The following is a 25583-nucleotide window of genomic DNA, read 5'->3' as shown; positions in this document are numbered from 1 at the left end:
ACATGCACGGTCTTGGCGTGTGATCCGAGTCCTTTTTTGCTCCTGTAGGTGCTTCCTCATTCTAATCCTCATGGCAGCACATCCTGGTCCACAAATCCCCTCCACCTATCTCGCATGAAATCTGTGCGTGTCATTTAGGATATGGATTACACTTTTTTTTTTTTTTTTTCCCATGATTCCCAATTCTTTTCTGAAACATGAACACATATTTCTTACACCAGGAAAGGAGTTAATAAGAGATAGCTAACAATGCATGTCATTGGAACACACCTATTTTGACGAAGCCATGCTGTGATTATGCAGTAACAGGTACACTGATGATAGCATGAAATACTTACACATAATTTGGCTAAAACTAGCCAAACGTCTTTCCTAGGCACATTGATTTCACATGGAGCTTAGCTTTGCTAACAGTCGTATAGGTCCAATGTCCCGTCTCCTCGGGATGGCTGCTACAGTAACAATATGGCTGTAGCTTGCTTAATATAATTATACAAATGAAACACTGGCATGTTTTTGCATGGGCTTTACTTCCGTGACATCCATTATTAGCTAGCTCATGTTAACTCGCTTTCTCATGATATAATGCACAGAAAAATGACAGAAATATGTGTTGATGTTTGACATAAGGATTGGGAATGATGGGCAACCTTCCAAAAAAGGAGCACTTCCCCTTTAAGTGCATCAGCGGGTCAACTTAGGGAGAGGAGCTGTATGTTAAATATTGGTCACAGAGCTCCCGCTGACACAAAGGCTTGGCCCAGAAACGGGGAACAAAGCAAGAGACACACATCATTTGTACGCTGCTCTCCATGGACTACATTGTTGGCTGTACGTGCTCCTTCATGCGTGTTTAGTAGGGCTTCTCATCTCCAAAACTGCCAGTCAATGCCAGCATGATTACACGTGCTCCTCAAGCAAAGCATCTTTACTGTCAATCAATACATTCTACGCTGCCAGTAGCAAGATGGCCGCCTCGACTGCGGCTCATTGAGCTGACTGCCCAACAGCACACAAAAAATGAGAAGTGAAAGGTGAATGTGAGACCAGAAAGCAACATGTCAGCTTTTATTCCACCTGGATGATATCAGACACATCCTAGCAGAGGGATATCCCACTGATAAATGAAATATATTCCCAGGAAAACTGCATTCCATCTTTTATTCCACCTGGATTATATCAGACACATCCTAGCAGAGGAATATCCCACTGATAAATGAAATATATTCCTAGTAAAACAGCATGTCAGCTTTTATTCCGCCTGGATGATATCAGACACATCCTACCAGAGGGATATCCCACTGATTAAATGAAATATATTCCTAGGAAAACAGCATGTCAGCTTTTATTCCACCTGGATTATATCAGACACATCCTAGCAGAGGGATATACCACTGATAAATTATATATATTCCTAGAAAAACGGCATGTCATCTTTTATTCTACCTGGATTATATCAGACACATCTAGCAGAGGGATATCCCACTGATAAATGAAATGTATTCCTAGGAAAACTGCTTTTTAGCTTTTATTCCACCTGGATTGTATCAGACACATCGTAGCAGAGGGATATCCCACTGATAAATGAAATGTATTCCTAGGAAAACTGCATTTCAGCTTTTATTCCACCTGGATTATATGAGACACATCCTAGCAGAAGGATATCCCACTGATAAATGAAATGTATTCCTAGGAAAACTGCATTTCAGCTTTTATTCCACCTGGATTATATGAGACACATCCTAGCAGAAGGATATCCCACTGATAAATGAAATGTATTCCTAGGAAAACTGCATGTCAGCTTTTATTCCACCTGGATTATATGAGACACATCCTAGCAGGATATCCCACTGATAAATGAAATGTATTCCTAGGAAAACGGCATGTCAGCTTTTATTCCACCTGGATGATATCAGACACATCCTAGCAGAAGGATATCCCACTGATAAATGAAATATATTCCCAGGAAAACTGCATTCCATCTTTTATTCCACCTGGATTATATCAGACACACCCTAGCAGAGGAATATCCCACTGATAAATGAAATATACTCCTAGTAAAACAGCATGTCAGCTTTTATTCCGCCTGGATGATATCACACACATCCTACCAGAGGGATATCCCACTGATTAAATGAAATATATTCCTAGGAAAACAGCATGTCAGCTTTTATTCCACCTGGATTATATCAGACACATCCTAGCAGAAGGATATACCACTGATAAATTATATATATTCCTAGAAAAACGGCATGTCATCTTTTATTCTACCTGGATTATATCAGACACATCTAGCAGAGGGATATCCCACTGATAAATGAAATGTATTCCTAGGAAAACTGCTTTTTAGCTTTTATTCCACCTGGATTGTATCAGACACATCGTAGCAGAGGGATATCCCACTGATAAATGAAATGTATTCCTAGGAAAACTGCATTTCAGCTTTTATTCCACCTGGATTATATGAGACACATCCTAGCAGAAGGATATCCCACTGATAAATGAAATGTATTCCTAGGAAAACTGCATTTCAGCTTTTATTCCACCTGGATTATATGAGACACATCCTAGCAGGATATCCCACTGATAAATGAAATGTATTCCTAGGAAAACGGCATGTCAGCTTTTATTCCACCTGGATGATATCAGACACATCCTAGCAGAAGGATATCCCACTGATAAATGAAATATATTCCCAGGAAAACTGCATTCCATCTTTTATTCCACCTGGATTATATCAGACACATCCTAGCAGAGGAATATCCCACTGATAAATGAAATATATTCCTAGTAAAACAGCATGTCAGCTTTTATTCCGCCTGGATGATATCACACACATCCTACCAGAGGGATATCCCACTGATTAAATGAAATATATTCCTAGGAAAACAGCATGTCAGCTTTTATTCCACCTGGATTATATGAGACACATCCTAGCAGAGGGATATCCCACTGATAAATGAAATATATTCCTAGGAAAACAGCATGTCATCTTTTATTCCACCTGGATGATATCAGACACATCCTAGCAGAGGGATATCCCACTGATAAATCAGCTTTTATTCCACCTGGATGATATCAGACACATCCTAGCAGAGGGATATCCCACTGATAAATGAAATATATTCCAAGGAAAACTGCACGTCATCTTTTATTCCAGAGAAAAAAAAAAGATTGTTTCATGAGAATACATTTTGTCTTCATATTTGGACTTAATTCTCCTCAAATGACAGCTTTGTAGTTTTATTTCAACCTTCTGTATGTTCTTGTAATTCAGACCTTTATATGATATTTGGAGGTTCTGATTTTAACTGCAAACTAATGTTCCAACATGATTGGTTTATTTTGGTGTTTGTTTGTCATTGTAGTCCTGCTCTTTCTTTTTTCTCTCAACGTTTAGACTTAGTCTTGAAAATGACTGCTTTATTATAATTAGTCTTCTTTTTAGGTTAGCATGGGGCCAATTGTCGTACGTTTGGAAGATAACACCTTTTTGTTTTGAGTATGGAAATCAGACAGCTGTCTACGGGTTAAAAACAAACAATTCATCATCCATGGCCAGTTCAGCCATGTTGGAAGTTCCTGTAGAAGAAAGTATCTAGTGGTGTACAAAGTAACAAATGACAGCAACATTGGGAGAGCTGCATTCCTTCCTGTTGTTATATTTGTCTTTTATTTGTCTTGTTGCATTCTGTACATGATCTTAATGTTCTATATAAGACACCTTAAAATGCTGATGTTCGTGCTGTACTTCATTGACCATGTCATCCTAACTGCCTTTCTTGTTTGCAGTCACCTGCCATGGATGACATAGTCATTGCAGGAATATCAGGCCGTTTGCCTGAGTCCAGCAACCTGGAGGAGTTCTGGGAGAACCTCATCAATGGAGTGGACATGGTGACAGAAGATGACCGCAGGTGGACACCAGGTGAGTAATAGGGAAGGTGTATCAACCTTTAAATTATTATTATTTATCCAAAATTAATTAAATTATTTGTGCAATTTACTGTTTACTGTACATTGTTGATCACATTTGATGTCATCTATGTATTCTCCACATTATTATTTATTATTTATTATTACACGGGAGCCACGCAACGACATTTCGTTGGCAATTTTACTGCTGTGTTATTGTGCAATGACAATAAAGAAAGTCTACGTCTAAGCCTGTGGTATTGTAATGAATGTACAGTACTGTATGTCACCATTAGTTGTATGTGTAATACCTTTGGGAAAGATGACTGATACCAAGGTTTATAAGGCGTCCATTGCTCCTCGGCACACCTGATATGTACGTATGTATGTTTCAGGAGTCCACTCTTTGCTGGTTTGGCTTTGTACTGTAAAAGGTGTAGGTTGCAGTGTTCAGTACTAAGCTGTTCCACTATATACAGGTTCATATATTCATGTTTTTATGTGAAACATCTGACAAAATTAAACATTTCAAAATCTGATCAACCAAAAATTTCACAACAAGCTTTGAAGAACATTGTTGCCCAACAGTGAAGATAGCTGGTCTCCACCGTGAAGCTGTTAGATGCTGATGTTGGGTATTTGACTTGCCAAAGCTGCATATGCTACCTGCTCCTTCACATCATACAAAAAAACTCCAGTGTGGTTTTCATTGCTCCTCCTTGTCTCCTTTGTTGTTTCTTCAGGCCTGTACGCTCTCCCCAGGAGGAACGGGAAACTGAAGGACATTAGCTGCTTTGATGCAGCCTTTTTTGGAGTCCATCCTAAACAGGCCAACACCATGGACCCTCAGCTCCGTCTCTTGCTGGAGGTCTCCTACGAAGCCATTGTAGACGCAGGTGGGAACACGTAGAAAGTGTAACCAGAGAGTCTGGCTGGAGACGATCTAGTGCAGGGGTCTCAAACTCAATTTACTTGGGGGCGACTGGAGCTAGGGTCTGGGTGAGACTGGGCCGCATCAGGTTTTCCAAAAAAAAACAAAACAGAAAAATGAATAAACTTTGCTTTGGTTCCGATTTTCTACAAGAAAAGCTCTGATAAAACATTCCACTGTTCTCAAATATCTTAATTTTTATTTTTCTACACAAAATAAGATGAAAAATAAATACACAAATCAAGAATAAAGAAAATCAATCAATCAGTAATAAATAAATATAATAATAATAATAATAAAACGGCAAATAATAAAAACTCAAGAAACCACATATAGTTGGTGGGTAGACAAATTATTTTTTTCTGATTAAAATGAACAAAGCATTATTAGAGCCCTGTAGACATGACAAAACACAACTATAGTCACATTTATACTCTTTTTTTATTTACAACATATTGCGCAACTGCAGGGTCTTGAGACACATGCTAACTCGCTAACTAGAGAGCTAGCGACCCAAACGGTAGCCTTCAAGTTATTTCCTTTAAACTTAAAAACCCAAAACCTTACCACTTCCACACGGATAGGGAGCATAACTATTAACAGTTATTTAACCATTAACATGAACATTAATCAAACGTAATAATTTTTTCTGGGTACATGATACCATACAGCATCCATATCAAACTTGCGCGGGCCGCACTAACATTAAACTTTCATATCAAGGCGGGGGCCTGAAACTAGTGTCCTGCGGGCCACATTTGGCCCACGGGCCGCATGTTTGAGACCACTGATCTAGTGTGATTTGAAATGAATAAGTTGACACCAAAGTCACTCTTCCACTGTACTGATGACATAACTACATAAAAAAGATGAAGAATTGGATGAAACAGTCCTAAAAAGCACTCCTTTCATGTTCAAGGATAGCATGTTTACCCTTGCTGATAGTTGCACTTGACTCAAACTTGGTAGAGTATGAATAACAAGTGGGGGCAAGTGGGGTCCTTTCTCAGTGTAGCGACACTGACTATTAGCTAGCACACGTAACTAGTTCTTTTGGTGAGAACCTGCATGCATGTGTTGCAGGACTGAAGCCAGCTACTCTCCGTGGCAGTAAGACGGGTGTCTACGTCGGGGTGAGTGGTTCAGAAGCTAGCGAGGCCTTCAGCAGAGACCCAGAGGAGCTTCTCGGTTACAGCATGACTGGCTGCCAGCGCGCCATGTTGGCCAACAGACTCTCCTACTTCTTTGACTTCAATGGTACATTGTACGCCGTACACATGGTACACTGTAGTACACTGTACGCCGCCTGCATCATGGATGTCTTTGCTGCTGCAGGCCCCAGCACGGCTATCGACACCGCCTGCTCTTCCAGCCTGCTGGCCTTAGAGAACGCCTTCCACGCCATGCGCTTGGGCCAATGCGACGCTGCGCTAGTTGGGGGAGTCAACCTGCTGCTCAAACCAAACACCTCAGTGCAGTTCATGAAACTCGGCATGCTCAGTCCTGACGGGACGTGCAAGTCCTTTGATGCTTCAGGTAGAAGAACATGTTGAAACTGTTTTAGTCTGTAAGGCTTACACCTTCACTGCACTCCATTCATTCATGCCTACCATTCTTTTCACCAGGCAATGGATACTGTCGCTCCGAGGCAGCAGTGGTGGTGTTGCTGACCAAGCGGTCGGCAGCTAGGAGGGTCTATGCTACAGTGTTGAACGCTGGGAACAACACAGATGGATACAAAGACCAAGGTGAGCAGGCCCCTGGGCCGTACTTGGGGCACCCCTGGGTTAGAGTCATCCTGCTCAAGGGTGAAATTATGCCATACGTTTGGCATGGGTAACCAAGATGTGTAACCATGGGGGAAACAAATAAAGCATAACATTCCTGGCTTTGGTGTCTCCATGACTGTGCCTTTGTCTTGCAGGAGTGACCTTTCCTTCAGGTGAGATGCAGAGCACCCTGGTTAATTGGCTCTACCAGGAGGCAAACATCTCACCAGAGCAGGTTGAGTATGTTGAAGCCCACGGCACCGGAACAAAGGTCAGTTCTTAGCCGGTCTAGACCCCCCCCAACCCAACTATACACATGCACTAAATGGTGGTTTAAACACCCACTCATTCTTAGCTCATCTTAGCTTTGCCTGTGCTCTGATGCATGTACATGTAGGTGGGTGACCCACAGGAAGTGAACGGCATCGTCAGTGTGTTCTGTCAGTCCAAGCGAGAGCCACTGCTCATTGGCTCCACCAAGTCCAACATGGGTCACCCAGAACCGGCCTCTGGTTTGGCTGCCATAGCAAAGGTGAGCGAGATGTTGTTTAGTTAATATAAATATGTTGTTATTATTAGATGATTTACTTTGATGGCAAATGACAAATACATATATCCTACCACAAGCTTACTTAGTGGGGAAATGATCCTACTCAAAGGGACATTACCGCAGATATAGTATACACTTAGTCAGGGTGTCCAAACTGGGGGCCATCTGCAGCACGGGGCTTTTCACTGTTAAATAGAAAACTAAAGATTAAACTCGAGTAAAAAGTAGAACATTTAAAAAAACAGCAACAATATCAATCAGCAGTAAAAACACTAAAGTTAAATTATAAAGAGGAAAAAGTTGTCATTATACAAGAATAACATAATGTGTCATTTTAGTAGCAAAATGTTGAAATATTCAAGAAAATTGTGTAACATTATGAGGAGCAAAACTCAATAAAGTTAAATTTTTGGAAAATGAGGTTGCAGAAATAGTTAAAGTAATGAATAAATAATAGAATAAAGTCAAAAGTATTATGGGAATAAAAACCTAAAATTTCATATAAGATAAAAAAAAGTGTTATTCTGACAAGAAAAAAGTATTACATCTCCAAGAATAATATTATGAGGGAAAATAATGTGATTTTAATAATATAGTGTTGAAATCTGAGTATAGTGTAGTACACTATAGTGTAGTATTATGAGAAAGGAGTACAACAAAGTAAAGTTGTCCCTTTAGGCAAACAAAGTAGGAGAAAAGTAATAATATTATGGGAATAAAGACTATTTAGGGCAGGGGTTTCAAATATGCGGCCCGTGGGCCAAATGTGGCCCGCAGGACACTAGTTTGAGGCCCCCGCCTTGATATGAAAGTTTAATGTTAGTGCGGCCCGCGCAAGTTTGATATGGATGCTGTATGGTATCATGTACCCAGAAAAAATTATTACGTTTGATTAATGTTCATGTTAAAGGTTAAATAACTGTTAATAGTTATCCTCCCTACCCATGTGGAAGTGGTAAGTTTTTGGCTTTTTAGGTTGAAAGGAAATAACTTGGAGGCTACCGTTTAGGTCGCTAGCTCCAGTGGCCCCCAAGTAAATTGAGTTTGAGACCCCTGACTTAGGGAGAAGGTTTGAAGGGGGCTATGATGGCATGTATCAATGTGCTCCCTTACGTAGGTGCTACTGAGTCTGGAGCGAGGCGTGTGGGCCCCCAACCTTCACTTCAACAGCCCCAACACTGACATTCCTGCCCTCATTGATGGCCGGGTTCAAGTCGTGGACCGGCCTATCTCTGTACGTGGCGGCATCGTTGGAATCAACTCCTTCGGCTTTGGGGGTTCAAATGTCCATGTGATTCTTGGCCCCACTGAGCGGAGTACTGGGACACCGGCTGAGACGAGAACGGTCCCACGTGTGCTTCAGGCGTGTGGGCGTACTGAGGCCGCTGTGAACGTGCTTCTCCAAAGCGCCAAGGAACACAGTGCTGATGACGGCTTCCTGTCTTTGCTGAATGAAGTCTCTGGAAGAACGACTGCTAGCATGCCCTATCGAGGCTACAGTCTGATTGGCTCTCAGGCTGACATCAGTGAGGTGCAACAGGTGCAGGCCACTCCCAGGCCCCTGTGGTACATCTGCTCAGGTAAGAATCAATATCGGCTGAATGATAGGTTCCTGACATTTTCATTGTGACGATGCGTTGTGTTGCGTCCAGGTATGGGGACGCAGTGGGCAGGCATGGGTCGCAGCATGATGCAGCTGCCTGACTTCAGAGAGTCCATAATGCGGTCAGACAAGGCCCTAAAGGACACCGGTCTAGTCATATCCCGCCTGCTCCAGGAAGCTGATGAGTCTACTTTCGAAGACACGGTCAATGCCTTTGTGGGTCTCGCCGCTGTACAGGTAGAGTGGCAACAATGTCAGGAAGAATGTATACAATAAAAAAAAAAACATATAAACAAAAATCACCCAAAAGTACTTCAAAAGTATAAGTCTGGCAATTGAGACACATGTGTGCTTGATCTGTTTGCAGATAGCTCAGATAGACCTGCTTGCTAAGCTGGGACTAAAGCCTGACGGTATCGTGGGTCACTCGGTGGGAGAGCTGGCGTGCGGCTATGCTGACGGCTCCCTCAGCCATGAGGAGGCCATTCTCGCAGCCTACTGGAGGGGCCGTTGCATCAAAGAGGCAGATCTTCCTCCCGGGGCCATGGCTGCAGTTGGTGAGAGCAAGTGCACATCACTCACATTCAGACGTCTGCTGTGCCATGACAACTTTTTCTTCTTGATAAAATGAGTCGACGTACATTTCAGACCACTTTTGTTGACATAAAAAGCCGTAGCGGTCGTTTCTATGACAAATGGGTGACTTTATGTCTTGTCATACATCCTTTAAATCAGGGGTCTCAAACACGCGGCCCGTGGGCCAAATGTGGCCCGCAAGACACTAGTTTGAGGCCCCCGCCTTGATATGAAAGTTTAATGTTAGTGCGGCCCGCGCAAGTTTGATATGGATGCTGTATGGTATCATGTACCCAGAAAAAAATATTACGTTTGATTAATGTTCATGTTAAAGGTTAAATAACTGTTAATAGTTAGCCTCCCTATCCGTGTGGAAGTGGTAAGTTTTTGGCTATTTAAGTTTAAAGGAAATAACTTGAAGGCTACCGTTTAGGTCGCTAGCTTTCTAGTTTGCGAGTTAGCATGTGTCTCAAGACCCTGCAGTTGCGCAATATGTTGTAAATAAAAAGAGTATAAATGTGACTATAGTCGCGTTTTGTCATGTCTACAGGGCTCTAATAATTCTTTGTTAATTTTAATCTGAAAAAATAATTTGTCTACCCACCAACTATATGTGGTTTCTTAAGTTTTTATTATTTGCTGTGTTATTATTATTATTATATTTATTTATTACTGATTGATTGATTTTCTTTATTCTTGATTTGTTTATTTATTTTTCATCTTATTTTGTGCATAAAAATAAAAATTAAGATAATTGAGAACAGTTTGAGACCCCTGTTTTAAATAGTTTGGTGCTTGATGTTTCAGGGTTGACCTGGAAGGAGTGTATGGCTCAGTGTCCCAAGGGCATCGTCCCAGCCTGCCACAACGCTGAAGATTCAGTCACCATCTCCGGTCCTCAGGTCAGATGTCTTTTCCTTTACAGACAATCAACAATAGAGTAGAATGACCCCTGGATGACCTCTCATCACCATCATCCGCACTATGGCCACGCCTGGTGTAACCTGTGTTGTTTATCAGGAGGCGGTCAGTAAGTTTGTGTCGGAGCTGAAGGAACAAGGGGTGTTTGCAAAGGAGGTGCGCAGCGCAGGTGTGGCTTTCCATTCCCACTACATGGCCTCCATCGCTCCTACCCTCTTAACGGCCCTAAAGGCGGTATGCTGGTTTTCAACATGCAGGTCTACGGGTATGGTGGATAAATATAAATAAATATTGGCTTTGGTGTAGGTCATTAAGAATCCACGGCAGCGTTCATCCCGTTGGGTGAGCACCAGCATCCCCCAGTCGGAGTGGGACTCTTCGCTGGCTTTGTACAGTTCGGCCGACTATCACGTGAACAACCTGGTGAGCCCCGTTCTGTTCCAGGAGGGCCTCAGCCTGGTGCCTGACAACGCTGTTGTCTTGGAGATAGCACCTCATGGTCTCCTTCAGGTACGCAAAGCAAATGTAATTTATCACACAGTGTTTTATTGGTCTGGAAACTTTTAGTTGGGTGCAGAGGCGAACCAATTTCCATTACGCTCAGTGGCAGTTTTAGCTAAAAGTGCCCAGGGTGGCATTCGCTTGGGGGTGCTGCCAGGAGGAAAGAAAAAAATCCCACTTATACTGCGTCTGTTCAGCACATTTCCCCAAGTCACCGCATGTGTGGGAGATGGGCACCCTCTACAAGCGGGTTACACTAAATTCATCACACTGCAACATAACACTCAAACTGTATATATACAGACATGTACCAATATGATTTCAAAGTGGGGGAAAAACTTATTCCATAATGCATTGCACCTGAGCAATGCATTCATGGGGCACTGCAATGACATCAGCCTCCCTCTGATGGATAGAGATGGCATTGCTGCACATCCATCCATTTTCTATGCCGTTTGTCCTCCAATTAAATGCTTGCTTGAATTACTCTGAAAAAATGCATTATTGTAAAATGTTGTTTATTTTACCTTTTGAGTGTTAAGTTGCTGTGTGGTGAGGTTAGTGTTCTTTGTAAGATATCACAGTCAATCAGACTGTTCTATTGAGTAATGACCTCCTGCAATATCCAATGAGTTGGCAAGCTCGTTGTGAGTTTTTTTTCATAGCTCACGATTGGCTCCTGTCAAATAAAGAGCTGCCTGGTCCTCACACACTTGTACAAGACATACACAGGCACAGCGTATATATGTACAAATCTGTTTTTTTCCTCTAAATTGAGTGGGTGTGGCTTATACACCCACATTTATGGTATATACTGTATACATTTTTCTGCTTCCTGTCATCTACCACAGGCCATCCTCAAGCGTAGCCTGAAGGGGACATGTGTTTCACTCTCCCTCATGAAGAGAGGTCACCCCAATAACCTTGAATTCTTTCTCTCACACATTGGCAAACTCTACATGAACGGGTCAGTGAATGCTCTATTCTGTCTGCATTGACTACACAGGCTGTTTCTTTAATCCCCCATGCCTCTTTTTAGCATCAACGTGGATGGGAATGGGCTGTGTTCAGGAGTTGAATACCCTGTGCCGGTTGGCACCCCGATGATCTCGCCCCTGATTCAGTGGGACCATTCCCAGACCTGGGATGTTCCCAAGGTGGAGGATTTCTCCTCTGGTGCTGCTGGATCCAATTCTGCTGCTGTCTACAACATCAGTATGGACATCTTCTTGTCTTCACCATTGTTTCTCTTTTCCCTCACTTACTGTATGTGATGTCCAACTCTGACCAACAGACATAAATCCAGAGTCTCCGGACTACTACCTGATAGGACACTGCATCGATGGGCGAGTCCTCTACCCCGCGACAGGCTACTTGGTGCTGGCCTGGCGGACCTTGGTTAAAAGCTTGGGTCTTGTCATGGGTAGTACTCCTGTGATGTTTGAGGATGTCGCCATCCACAGGGCCACCATTCTGCCAAAGGCTGGTGAGTTGCATCACATAATGTTGCGGAAATAGGTCTTTGATTTAGTTAGTGTACCCGCTCATTTTTATGGTAAATTATTGTAACAAACATTCCAGCACTTTATTTAGCTTTATTTGATGTTTTTCTTATGCAAATTACGGCAAAGTACGGCGGTCTAGTGGTTAGCGCGCAGACCTCACAGCTAGGAGACCAGCGTTCAATTCCACCCTCGGCCATCTCTGTGTGGAGTTAGGCTCCAGCATATCCGCGACCCTCGTGAGGAAAGCGGTAGAAAATGAATGAATGATTGAAAAACAACAATAACAACTATTCCCACAGCATTCCCCTGCAACCGTAGTGAGGATAAGCAGCATAGACGATGGATGGATAAAATGAGTGTTATTTATTTTTATTTATTGTCTTAAGTACTTAAGTTTTTTTTCTACTTTGTTCTTCACAGGCTTGGTACAGTTGGAAGTACGTTTCATGCCTGCTACCAACAAGTTTGAGGTTTCAGAGAATGGAAACCTGGCTGTCAGCGGTAGGCATCTTTTGTCCCCCCACTGGTTTTCATTTTAGATACAGTCAGATTCATCACATGCATGGCATTTTATCAGGACATGCTTTTGACTATAAAAGCATGTTGAAATGCAGTCTTGTCAATAATAAAGTCATTTTCAGGAAAGGTGAGCGTTTTGGAGGATGCTGCACTGGAGTCGTTCCACAGTCAGTTAAGGCAGGCATCTCACAAAGACCACCATGACCCCAAACTGAAGCTCTTGGCGCACGATGTCTACAAGGAACTGCGCCTTCGTGGGTATGACTATGGGAAGACCTTCCAAGGCATCTTGGAAGCCGACAATGCAGGTATGTCAGTCCGGCTCAAGCAGGTTGTATTTGGGGATAAATGTGTTGTTATTGCAGTACAGGCGTCGTCACCACGCTTCTTTATCACAGTTCTTCACACTGACTGTTTCCTGGCTGAATATTCAAATCATATTTTTTGCCTACACGAGGTATTGTTAAACATAACAGTGTCCAGATGAACACAATACAATAGAAGGAATTTAAAATGGTGTATCGCAAATGGAGTTGTCAGTAATTGGCACAATAGTCATAACATAATCATAATAACAACACCGCCTAACACCCCCCAACCTCACTTCCTGTCCATATGTCCGCAAGACACACAAGCATAAGGCTTATTTATGTCTTAAATGGATGATTTCCTGTAATTAGAGCTGGTATTTTGGGTCATGCAAATATAAAGGTGACTATATGGATGCTATTTCATGTCTAATAATGTTAAAAAAACATATCTACTAAGTAGAAGGTATGCTTCAACTACAAAAAGAAGGAGTCCTACAATGCTGACATTCACTTGTCAGGGTGGGGTCTAGCTTGGTGGCCCTTCCATGGGAGACAGCAGACAGTGCTGCCACCTATAGGGCACCCTATTCTATTTTTATATTGTGTTTTATTGAAAAAATATAATGTCTATATTGGGCATTACTCAAGTTTCTATTGTCCTGGTATTCTGTGGGGCAGGAGACACCGGCATGCTGCAATGGACAGGAAACTGGGTGACCTTCCTGGACACCATGCTGCAGATGATTGTTGTCGGGCTGTCGGGCCGGAGTCTTCGCTTGCCAACCAGGATCCGCTCGGTCTGCATTGATCCTGCTGTCCATCTAGAGAAGGTCTGCAAGTATTCCGATGAACAGCAAGGTATGTGTCACCTCTTGGACACTGACACTTTTCTCTCTGGGGACGGTTGTCAAATCACTATTTGTAAACGTACATACGCACATGTGGACCCCCCACAGCTTCTTCTGCTTTTGTTTCTATTGCAATAATTTTCACAGCTGTGGCAGTCCACCTCACCCGCTGCCTTGACACAATCGCTGCCGGTGGAGTCCAGATCACTGGCCTGCATGCCACTGTGGCACCGCGTCGACAGCAGCAGCAGACCCCTCCCACCTTGGAGGAGTTCCTGTTTGTTCCCTACATGGAGAACCAGTGCCTGGCAGCCAACGGGAGGCTTGTGGAGCAGCTGAGACTTTGTAAAGGTACTGGAACCACATAGACTTGTGAGTATTCGACATTTAAACTGTCCGATCCATCTTCTCCATAGGATTGATCCACAGGTTGCAGCAAAAGTTGACCTCTCATGGGGTGAAGCTCTCCATCCCCGGGCTGCAGGGGGTGTCTGAAAGCCCTCTGCCCAGCCCTGTGCCCTCAGAACCCAGCTTGGTGCGGCTACTGGCCCTGCTCTGTGACCTGGAACTGAATGGCAACCTTTGTTCGGAGCTGGAGCAGACCGTGGAGAAGGAGCGGGCGTGTCTGCTGCAAGACGGTCTGCTGCAGGGGCTTCTGCACGGCCCGGCCCTCAGACACTGTGTGGACACTGTCATGGAAAACAGCATGCCTGGCAGGATGAAAGTTGTGGAAGTAAGACGGTGAAAGGAATTGGGCAAAATGGTCAGCATTGTGTAACTTCTGATTATCTTCCACCCTCGCCAGGCGTTTTCCAGTGACGGCCAGCTCTTCTCCCACATCATGCAACTCCTCAACATCCAGCCCATGCTACATGTGGACTACATCGCTACAGCAGCCAATCGGGATCTTCTAGCTCCCCATCAGACAACTTTGGACGAACTCGCGGTTACTTCAGCTCAATGGGACCCCATGTCAGGCCCCGCCCCCGGAGGCACCATCGGCGGGGCTGACCTGGTGGTTTGTAACCATGCATGGTGCCCGCTCAGGATGGACCCTGCACCGCTGGTGGCAAATCTGGCTTCTGGAGCCAAGCAAGGGGGCTTTGTTCTCCTCCACACGCTGCTGAAAGGGGAGACTCTCGGGGAGACGGTGAACTTTCTCTCCAGAACAAATGACAACTGTCAGCAAGGACTGCTCACACAGGTCAGTGGAAAACAGGTTAGAATCCCTTCTTGGCAGACACTGTGAGGACCATTCATTAGCCTTTGTCGCTGTTAACAGACGTGGATTACCTGCATTGCAGCAAGTCCACTTTGGCCGCTAAGTCCAAAGTTCTGTCCTCCAAAACAGCCTTTCACAGTAAACACTTGGCTTCCTCGCTGAATTTGTCTTTTTTGTCCAATTTTCACTGTCAGCTTTTCTTATTTTAGAATTGATAAGAGTTGATTCTTTCATTTAACTTTTTCACTGGCTGCATGTCAATACCTGCTTAATGTGCTCCCATTTAGGCCCAGTGGAAGAAGGTGTTTTTGGAGGCTTCACTCACCCTGGTGGCCATCAAGAAGTCCTTTTACGGCTCTGTGCTCTTTCTTTGTCGCCGTCGGGCCCCCACCGTGCAGCCAGTTGTGCTACCTGTAGACAGTGCTGACTACCAGTGGGTGGAAACACTCAAGGTTTGTGCCGTATCTTCCTCATGTGATTTGTCCACTAGTGTCCTGCCATGACTTCATTTTGTTTTGTGGTTCTTGGGACAGGCAAGACTAGCTGAGCCCTCAGACTCGCCATTGTGGTTGACAGCTTCTCAGGCGCACTGCGGTGTTGTGGGAATGGTCAACTGTCTCCGGCAAGAACCAGGTGGCAGCCGAATACGGTAGGTCGTCATGTTTATATATATATATATATATATTTGGTATGGTGGGTGGGAGCGTTCACACAAAGGCTTGCACACATGCACCCTATCCAGTTCCAACGCGAGTACTGCTTTACAGGTGCTAAGGCTCTAGGGTTCTTTGCACATGATTTGTAGAAATTTGATCAAATGATCCTAGTGTACTTTGTACTGACATAAGAGACCAGACCTGTGTTTCCACGTCATGGATTATTATGACAGAGCTGGCAAGTCTTTTGGATTCTGTGGACTCAGACTCAGGGAAATAGCCCTTGTCTCCTCATGTACTGGAGGAGATCCTGGCAATTGAGAAGTCACCTCAAAGCAACAGTAGATGAAAATAACCGTGGTCTTCCTTGCGAGTGCCGTCTGCCCCCTTGTCCATTTCTGCTGTTCCCCTTTGTGGTTCCACATCCACTGCTGCATTCCCTCAGACGAGGCTCACACAGGGCATACGCATGTTCATCCTGCGCCAGAAGAAATAGTGGCGTTAAAACCTTGTTACCACCTTATTCTGTTCTTCTCATGTGTCGTCTCATCTGGTGAACTGTGGTAGAATGAACTTCAGCACCAAGTTTCTTCACAGAAATTGACATTGAAATTGAAGTTGGTGACACACTAGCGTTTAGGGCTAGGTTTTATTCTCAGGATGGACCAAGTGATTAAGGTATGAGGGACATGAAGCAGCCCAAACAATACTGCATGTCAACGAATGATACCCTGATGTAAGACAGGCCTGAGTACCAATGGAGCAGCATCACCCTTGTTATCAGATCAGGAAACAGCATACTGTATATTCTTAATCACCACTGTGGGTTATTAGGTCCACTCACAGAGTAGGAAGTGGGGGGGGGGTTCTGGTTCCTGGTTCCGTTCCCAGGTTGCAAAGGATGGCACGTCTGCTGGGAGTGTATCATGTATCATCTTTTAAAAATGTTTGCATTTCCTCCTCTTCACTCTCCAGCTGTGCATTTGTGTCGAATCTTGACTGCTCGTCAGATGCGCCAACACTCCAGCCGGACCATCCGTCCATGCAGTCGGTGCTGGAAGGGGACCTTGTCATGAACGTATTCAGAGATGGGCACTGGGGAGTCTTCAGACACCAACGTGTAACTCTTGGTATGACTGACCCTAACCCTATCATAGTTAATAATACTAATTATAATAGTTAATAATACTCTATACAAAGAATAATGAGTGTAAAAAGGACTAGATAGGGGTGTTATTAATAATATCATAAATGTTGATTTAGAAAGACAGGTTTTCTCTGAAAATATTCTATTATTTCTGTTTTTTTGGAAACTCATCAAGGAACAATGTCATTATTCCACCCCTCCATAAACAGATATTTGTATGTTTGTTATTGTAGATACAAATGAAGAGTTGACAGAGCAAGCCTACGTCAATGTGTTGACTCGGGGTGACCTGTCGTCCTTGCGCTGGATTGCCTCGCCGCTGCGTCACTTTGTAGCCGGCAAGCCCAACGTGCAGCTGTGTCGTGTCTATTACAGCTCGCTCAACTTCAGAGACATAATGCTCGCCACGGGCAAGCTACCGCCCGACGCTATCCCAGGTTTGTTTACTATGACACGTGATATTATCTTCCGTAGCCACATGGCAACTCCACTTTAGAAAACTCTTCATCTCATGTATCCTGTTTTAGGGGACCTAGCTCTGCAGCAGTGCATGCTGGGCATGGAGTTTTCTGGTTCTGACCCCAACGGGCGACGTGTGATGGGACTGCTGCCCGCTAAAGGTTTGGCGACGTGTGTGGATGCGGATGAAAGATTCCTCTGGGATGTCCCCACTAACTGGTAACTGGCCCATGTTGTGTGCTACCTGTTTTAATAACAATGATGCACCATTCTGCAAAGAATTTGATTGACATGTATGTTTTCCTTATTATTATTATTATTATTATTATTGTTGTTGTTACTATTATTATTATTATTATTATTACGATTACTATTAGTATTACTATTATAGCTATTAGTATTACTATTATTACTACCATTATTATTACTATTAGTATTACTACTACTGTGCTACTTGATTACAGCTTATGATTGCAATGAAATGTACAGTAAAAGTACCTGCATAAACACAGCATGTACTGCATATTTTTATGCGTGTCTAATTGCCTCTCTGTCATATGTCTTGTGACCTAAAGGACTCTTGAGCAGGCGGCATCGGTACCGGTGGTCTATGCCACAGCGTACTACTCTCTGGTGGTTCGGGGCAGACTCCGCCCTGGAGAGACTGTACTCATACACTCGGGATCAGGAGGTGTTGGCCAAGCCGCCATCGCCATTGCCCTCAGCAAAAACTGCAAAGTCTTCACAACAGTGGGTCAGTCAGTAGATGTGAAATTCACCTTTCAGTGTTGTCATGTCCAAGTGTCATTCCCAGTAGAGCCAAAGGCTGTGTAGTAAGTTCCCTGTCATCTTGCTTTGTAGGCTCAGCAGAGAAGCGCGCCTACCTGCAGAAAAGGTTCCCCAAGCTGTCAGCAGAGTCCTTTGCTAATTCTAGAGACACATCCTTTGAACAGCACATCCTCCTTCAGACGCAAGGCAAAGGTCTGTATGTGTAACACACCCTCGTAAAAGGGAGCTAAGTTACGTTCCATTAGGGAAACGCTGTTGACTGCTAAGCTGTGTTGTTTGTTTGCTGAAATGTCAGTTGTCGATGCTGAGGAGTTTGGTGGATGTGTGTTTCAGGTGTGGATATGGTGCTGAACTCTCTGGCCGAGGAGAAGCTTCAAGCCAGCATTCGCTGTCTTGCACGACATGGCCGATTCCTGGAGATTGGCAAATACGACCTGTCCAACAACTCCCCTCTTGGTCAGTAGGAAGTCACACTGTAGTAATGCAGCCTTACACTCATTTCAAATGCAGACTGCCCCCCCAGTTCAAGTGGAATGGGGGTGTCCAAAGTGCAGCATGGATGCCATTGGTGGTCCACAGCACATTTTAAATTTACAATTCCTATGAAAGGGGAACTATTGTGCTCATTTTTCAGCCCATAACCCACAAAGCTTTCTCTGTCTTCCACAAGCTGCACCTATTCCAGCTGTATTTCCTTGGATTTCCAAAACAGTCTGTTTTTAATTTATTCCAACCACCCCCCCCCCCCTCCGAGCATGCACACCTGCTGTGACTGGTCACACTCCCAAGTACTTCCAGTCTACTTCTGAACCCCACTTTCTAATGTAGTGGGTATAGGAGTTGATAATAAATGAATAGAGCCTTTGGAGAGTAATTGGAAAGTGTTTAGGAACTACTGGCATCGCATCTACTGGCTGGAGACCAGACTGGAAACATAGGTCCATGTTTACATTTGCTGCGTAGAAATGTGAATATCGCCGGTGTAGACTCATGGGATTCATTGTCATCTGCACAGGCATGGCTCTATTCTTAAAAAACGTGACATTCCACGGCATCTTGCTGGATGCTCTCTTTGAAGAAGGAAACACCGAATGGGAGGAAGTTTCTGAGCTGCTGAAGGAGGGCGTTGCAGGAGGTGTTGTCCAGCCTCTCAAGACCACCGTCTTCCAAAGGGACCAAGTAGAGGAAGCGTTCAGATACATGGCTCAGGGCAGACATATTGGCAAGGTCCTTCTGCAGGTCAGTCACGCTTCGACATACACTGTACTATATGTTGTTATATCCCTACATGTTCTATACAGTGAGGGAAGTCATTGCATTTATTTGAAGAACTGAACCATGTTGTAAAAAGGAGGACATGTTGCATCGTTTGACCAACTAGTGTCTATGTGACTAGGTGTGTGGTGAGACCACTGGTGCCTGCCTCCAGTCTGCTGCCCCTGTGAGGCTTCCAGCCCTATGTCGTACCTACTGCCTCCCTTCTCACTCCTATATCATCACTGGAGGACTTGGGGGCTTCGGACTCGAACTTGCTCAGTGGCTGACGGAAAAAGGAGCCCGGAAATTGGTGCTTACGTCCAGATCTGGAATCAGGAATGGTAAGCCATGATAAGAAAGCTGAAGTGTTTGATAGCAGCCACCTACTTCCGACTAACCTGGACAACTACAAAAAGTAAATACCGTCAGTTCCGCAGCTCTTTGTTTGACAGACGCCAATCATGAGCTAAGGAAAAACTCACAATGAGCTTGTTGGTCATTGCAGGAAGTCAAGACTCAATATAACAGTCTGACACACGGTGTCATCTTACAAACATTAAACTCCTCGCACAGCTCAACACTTCAAGTACCAATACGAGTTTAAAAGAAACATCTACCCATAATGCATGACTGCCAGAAGACCAGTTCATTGGAGGACAAGTGGCAGAGAAAATGATGGATTGCATGGCAATGCTGCCTCTGTCCAACAGGAAGCCAGAGGGAGGCAGACGTCATTGCAGTGCCCCGATGAATGCGTTGGTCAGACACAGTTGGTTGGAAAAACATTTTTTTTTTGTTTTTCATTTTGAACTCACATTGGTACATGTTTTTATATTTATCAGGTACACATTTTGATTAAGTTGCTGTGTGATGAATTTAGTGTTAGTAAATTCTGTGACAGCGTGAGATTGTTTGGGTTCTATATCACATCCTTTCATTCCCAGTGGGTTGGCAAGCTTGTTGTGAGTTCTCGCTTGTGATTGGCTCTTGTTTCCTCACTGAATTACAAGGGCTTTTTTTTTAATAACAGCTTTTTTTGACCTATTTCGCTTATTTTCACCTTTATAAAAGCGCAGCATCCCATTTTGTGTCTGTGTTGCTATGGTAACTGTTCAGTATCCACAAGCATGTGTCCTTGGCACTAGTAGATAGTAAGCTAAAAGCTAAACATAACTTCATCAATCCAACAATGTTTGATTATGTATGCCTGGCATACATACCAGGATGGCCATGGACCTGCAGCATCTTATAGTGGGACTTAAACATCTGGAAATAAAGAGTGATGCTGTAACCCTCCCATCTGACCTCTTGTTAGGTTACCAGGCAAAGCGTGTACGTGAGTGGCAGAGTCAGAACGTGGATGTCTTGGTGTCCACCAGTGACGTCAGCACACTGGAGGGAGCGGAGAAGCTTGTGGCTGAGGCCTCCAGGCTGGGCACAGTGGGTGGGGTCTTCCACCTTGCCATGGTAAATACACACATCAGTCCTGGTATCAACCCTTAGTTGTGTGGCTTAGCTGTCTTCCACATGCGCTTATTGGTGGCTTCAGGTCAAGTCAGTTCTTCTATTTTTTATTTTAGTACTACCAAGAGCAGTTCTAGTGGAACCCACACACCTCAAGTCACTCACACTAAGGGAGGGAGAGACAGCCTTAGTGGGAGAAGGAAGTCTCAATGATGACACCCCTTAGTTATCACTGTCCATGGAAGCAAAGATAGCATCTTCATTCTTGGTGGCGGTCCAGGCGTTGGAGCAGGCATGCGGCCAATGCTGATCAACCTGTCTGCCATTTCCATGTTTCATTTCACTTTCACTTTCCTTTGATGCACAGCCATCGGAAGACGGCATCAGTCTCCTAGGCTTGACAGACATAATGAAAGGGCATCACGTTAACTAAAAAGAGGGAAAATCACGTGTGACGACTTATTCTACTTCTTATTCTACTTCTCTTGTTCCGTGCATCATTGATTGGTGTATAAGCCTGTAGTTTAAAACGTGTGCACCAATTCCTCCTTCATCTGCACTTTTCCCATCATCACACATCATATGTGAAACATGAACACATATTTCTTCCCTTTTCTTTGCATTCCAGCACCACTAAACCAGTAAATATGAGCTAGCTAGCAATGCATGTCATTGGAGGTACCTATTTTGAAACTAGAGAACTAATAAAAACACCAACAGTGTTGCATTTCCATAAGTGACTTGTATATGATCCAAGTTACGGCCATATTGTTATTGTAGCATGTTAACATGGTTAGCATGTTAACATTGTTAGCAGTTAACATGGAAAAACTACAGTAAAGTCTCGTTATATCGATATTCTCGGGAGTCGGAAAAAATACCGATATAACCGGACTATCCATATATCCGATCCTGCGCTGAACTGCATTAAAAGTGGGCGGATCTTTGATATGGCATGTAATTTTCTCCTTGAGTTCATGGATTGCGTATCTAGCATGCTTTTGTACTACAATAAATTTTGTACTACAGTAAATAAAAATAAACTTACGCTGTAGTGATTACCGGTTACCGGGACATAATTCACCCCGGAACTATCGATAGGGAAGGTGTTGCCACCCGGAGGGGTAGGCGCGAGGGACGGGTGTTTTCCGCTGTGTGTGCTGCACTCTGGTGGTGGAAGTGTGAAAAATAAAGTTGACTGGAAGCAGCCGTTCGCCGTGTTCTTTTTTGGTATTGAAATCCTTAAGCAAAGATTGATTTAAGCTGCTTTTGTATCGATATAAGCAGACCAAATTGGCTGGCGGGAGATGAAAAGGGCATCGTAATAACCGGATTATCATAATAACCGTGTATCGTACTAACTGAGCTAATTATATCATAAAAGACTAGAAATTTGCCGGGAAATGAAAATAGTATCGTAATAAGTAGTAATTCGTTTTAACCGATATCGATATAACAAGACTTTACTGTATATTCATCTGCTGGACTAGATAAACACCACACCTTGCTAGCTAGCTCTCCATTTGGCTACAAAGACTCAGCAAGATGCTGGTTTGCTGTCAGCATTTTTGACCTGAGGACTGGAGCACACGTCTTGTGCTGGAAGACACAGCCATCCCAAGGAGATGGACATTATGAAGGAACTAGCATGCCCTGTTTTAAATCATGAAAATATGGCAAGATGCTATTATAAGATAGTATTACAACTTTGTTGTAATCCTGTTTTGTGTTTTTGGTACTCATCCCTCCTTGCTTGTCCTCCCTGCAGGTGTTGAAGGACGGCATGTTGGAGAATCTGACTCCTCAGCACTTCATTGCTGTCAACAAGCCCAAATATGATGGCACCATAAACTTGGACAAGTGAGACACAGCATTCCATAATCTTTATTTTGTTTGGAAAAAGTAGACAACAGAAGTACGCTCTGTCTCTTTCTGTCTCCAGAGTCACAAGAAGTTCCTGTCCAGAGCTCGCTCACTTTGTGGCATTCTCCTCAGTCAGCTGCGGCCGTGGCAACGCCGGGCAAAGCAACTACGGTTACGCCAACTCTGCCATGGAGCGTTTGTGTGAGAAGCGGCGCCACGACGGGCTGCCAGGGCTCGCAATCCAATGGGGCGCCATCGGTGATGTCGGCGTGGTGCTGGAGACCATGGGCGGCAATGACGCGGTGATTGGTGGCACCCTACCGCAGCGCATGGCATCTTGCCTGGACGTGCTGGACCACTTCCTGTGCCAGCGCAGGCCGGTGATGTCCAGCTTTGTGCTGGCGGAGCGAACGGCCGTAAAGAGTGAGGCAGGAAGTCAGAAGGACTTGGTAGAAGCTGTCGCTCACATCCTGGGTAATATTTACATTCTGATTATTTTCTACTTCCTGTGTATGTATTTCACCTACCTGTAGTTTTCCCTTCTCCCTTTAGGTGTGCGGGATGTCACCAGCCTAAATGCTGATTCCTCACTGGCTGACCTGGGCCTGGACTCCTTGATGGGCGTGGAAGTCCGCCAGACTCTAGAGCGGGACTATGATATTGTTATGGCCATGAGAGACATCCGCCAGCTCTCCATCAACAAGCTGCGGGAACTGTCCCATATGAAGCCAGAAGGATCAAACGGTACTCATCTGTATCTATTAGGGCCATATTGTGTGTGTATGTGTATATATACTGTATACATATCTATATATGAGCGATTTGGAGGATAAAGTTAGAAATTAACGATGAAGTCATACATTTATGATGAAAAGGTCGTAAATTTATGACAAAGTTGCAAATTTCCAAGAAAAAAAATCATCAAACATTTACCAGAATAAAATTAATTTAACAAAAGTAAAGTCACAAATATTACGCAAAAAAAGTGTTGTTGCTGAGAATAGAGTCTTCCATTTACAACCGAAAGTGGGAATATCGGGTGTCATGTCTGTCAGAGGGGGCGGCACAGTGGTCTAGTGGTTAGACCTCGCAGCTAGGAGACCAGGGTTCAATTCCACCCTCGGCCTTCTCTGTGTGGAGTTTGCATGTTCTCCCCGTGCATGCGTGGGTTTTCTCTGGGTACTCCAAATTGTCCATAGGTATGAATGTGAGTGTGAATGGTTGTTTGTCTATATGTGCCCTGTGATTGGCTGGCCACCAGTCCAGGATGTACCCCGCCTCTCGCCCGAGGACAGCTGGGATAGGCTCCAGCACCCCCCGCGACCCTCGTGAGGAAAAAGCGGTAGAAAATGAATGAATGAAGTTAATTTAACAAAAGTAAAGTCACAAGTATTACGCAAAAAAAGTGTTGTTGCAAAGGTCACATAAGCCCCCCTTTTCATAGATGTCTCATTACATAAAATAGTTTTTTTTCTTGTAAGTATACGATTTCATTATCTTCAATTTATGATTTCAGTGGTGTAATATTATGACTTTATTCTTCAAATATCCGATTATTTGAATACTCCCCGGCCTCCTCATCCTCCAGTTCCATAGGGAGGACATCCAGACATTCCCAGGCTAGCTGTGAGACATCATTTCTCCAGCGTGTCCTCGATCTGCCCCGGGGCCTCCTCCTAGCTGTCTTTGTGCTTGAGGCGGGGTACACCCTGGACTGGTCGCCAGCCAATCACAGGGCACATATAGACAAACAACCATTCACACTCACATTCATACCTATGGACAATTTGGAGTGGCCAATGAACATGTTTTTGGAATGTGGGGGAGGAAAGTGGAGTACCCGGAGAAAAGCCATGCATACATGGGGAGAAATCCAACCCAGGTCTTACCCATCTCCTGGCTGTGTGGCCGGAAATTCCTGATGAAGACTTTATTTTCCCATGTGGCCCTCATACTTAATGGTAGAATTAGTATTATGTTGAAGATATGAATAACACTGTGAATTTGTGTGTCCCACAGTTAAAAAGGACGTCATCCGCACATTGTCAGAATCCAATCTGACGCAGCTCCTGGTCAACCCGGACGGCCCCACTGTGACGCGGCTGAACAATGTGCAGAACCAGGAGACGCCACTGTTCCTCGTCCACCCCATTGAGGGATCTGTTGCTGCTTTTAAGACCCTGGCCTCCAAGCTTAGCCTGCCTTGCTACGGCTTGCAATGCACCAAAGGTAACAATGCCTGCACTGCCACTGTGCTGCATTCATTGTGGCCACAATGGGGCTTGCAGTCATAGAACTAAGTATGAACTAAGAACTAAGTATACCTGTTGGAAGTATTCCATCTGAGACAAAGCAGTATTTACTATCAAATAAGGTCTAAGCTCCAATATATGTCTTTGACTATGTCTTCTACTGCTCGTAATATGTTAAATACTGCATGTTGCTCCCCTCCCTTCCTAGCTGCTCCTTTGGACAGCATCCAGTCTCTGGCGGCGTACTACATTGACTGCATCAGACAAGTTCAGCCAGACGGCCTATATCGAATTGCCGGCTACTCGTTTGGTGCCTGTGTGGCGTTTGAAATGTGCTCTCAGCTGCAGAACCAGAAATTGGCTGTGGAGAATCTCTTTCTGTTTGATGGATCCCACTCCTACGTGGCAGCCTATACGCAGGTTAGCGATGCATACACACTGATAGAGTACACAAGATGCCAAGGGACAGAAAAAAAACAGGTACTTCAGGATGACGCAGTGAGGATGGATCATGTATAATCATAT

General features: G+C 44.2%; 1 protein-coding gene across 2 annotated transcripts in view; it reads left to right on the top strand.

Moving 5' to 3' along the window:
- The window catches only part of fasn (fatty acid synthase), a 34283-nt gene that overhangs the window by 4703 nt on the left and 3997 nt on the right, over positions 1 to 25583 (top strand). For both annotated transcript variants that reach the window (XM_058061661.2, XM_078788885.1), the window contains 38 exons: positions 3793 to 3928; positions 4659 to 4811; positions 5930 to 6103; positions 6182 to 6382; positions 6472 to 6594; positions 6771 to 6886; positions 7013 to 7147; positions 8283 to 8745; positions 8818 to 9005; positions 9136 to 9325; positions 10152 to 10246; positions 10365 to 10499; positions 10572 to 10775; positions 11618 to 11733; positions 11806 to 11981; positions 12061 to 12252; positions 12692 to 12772; positions 12913 to 13098; positions 13780 to 13959; positions 14097 to 14300; positions 14366 to 14682; positions 14755 to 15153; positions 15459 to 15623; positions 15705 to 15820; positions 16803 to 16957; positions 17208 to 17411; positions 17502 to 17652; positions 18009 to 18187; positions 18295 to 18414; positions 18556 to 18678; positions 19238 to 19461; positions 19619 to 19820; positions 20795 to 20946; positions 22712 to 22803; positions 22886 to 23280; positions 23359 to 23550; positions 24826 to 25035; positions 25267 to 25478. In XM_058061661.2, the coding sequence (XP_057917644.2) occupies positions 3802 to 3928; positions 4659 to 4811; positions 5930 to 6103; positions 6182 to 6382; positions 6472 to 6594; positions 6771 to 6886; positions 7013 to 7147; positions 8283 to 8745; positions 8818 to 9005; positions 9136 to 9325; positions 10152 to 10246; positions 10365 to 10499; positions 10572 to 10775; positions 11618 to 11733; positions 11806 to 11981; positions 12061 to 12252; positions 12692 to 12772; positions 12913 to 13098; positions 13780 to 13959; positions 14097 to 14300; positions 14366 to 14682; positions 14755 to 15153; positions 15459 to 15623; positions 15705 to 15820; positions 16803 to 16957; positions 17208 to 17411; positions 17502 to 17652; positions 18009 to 18187; positions 18295 to 18414; positions 18556 to 18678; positions 19238 to 19461; positions 19619 to 19820; positions 20795 to 20946; positions 22712 to 22803; positions 22886 to 23280; positions 23359 to 23550; positions 24826 to 25035; positions 25267 to 25478 (7047 nt within the window). In that variant the 5' untranslated portion in view covers positions 3793 to 3801. The remainder of the gene's footprint in view (positions 1 to 3792; positions 3929 to 4658; positions 4812 to 5929; positions 6104 to 6181; positions 6383 to 6471; positions 6595 to 6770; positions 6887 to 7012; positions 7148 to 8282; positions 8746 to 8817; positions 9006 to 9135; positions 9326 to 10151; positions 10247 to 10364; positions 10500 to 10571; positions 10776 to 11617; positions 11734 to 11805; positions 11982 to 12060; positions 12253 to 12691; positions 12773 to 12912; positions 13099 to 13779; positions 13960 to 14096; positions 14301 to 14365; positions 14683 to 14754; positions 15154 to 15458; positions 15624 to 15704; positions 15821 to 16802; positions 16958 to 17207; positions 17412 to 17501; positions 17653 to 18008; positions 18188 to 18294; positions 18415 to 18555; positions 18679 to 19237; positions 19462 to 19618; positions 19821 to 20794; positions 20947 to 22711; positions 22804 to 22885; positions 23281 to 23358; positions 23551 to 24825; positions 25036 to 25266; positions 25479 to 25583) is intronic.

This window comes from Doryrhamphus excisus, linkage group LG2 (genome assembly GCF_037039965.1).
Source record: "Doryrhamphus excisus strain RoL-2023G ecotype Guam linkage group LG2, RoL_Dexc_Guam_v1.1, whole genome shotgun sequence".
NCBI lineage: Eukaryota > Metazoa > Chordata > Actinopteri > Syngnathiformes > Syngnathidae > Doryrhamphus > Doryrhamphus excisus.
This window is presented reverse-complemented; position numbering and strand designations above follow the sequence as displayed.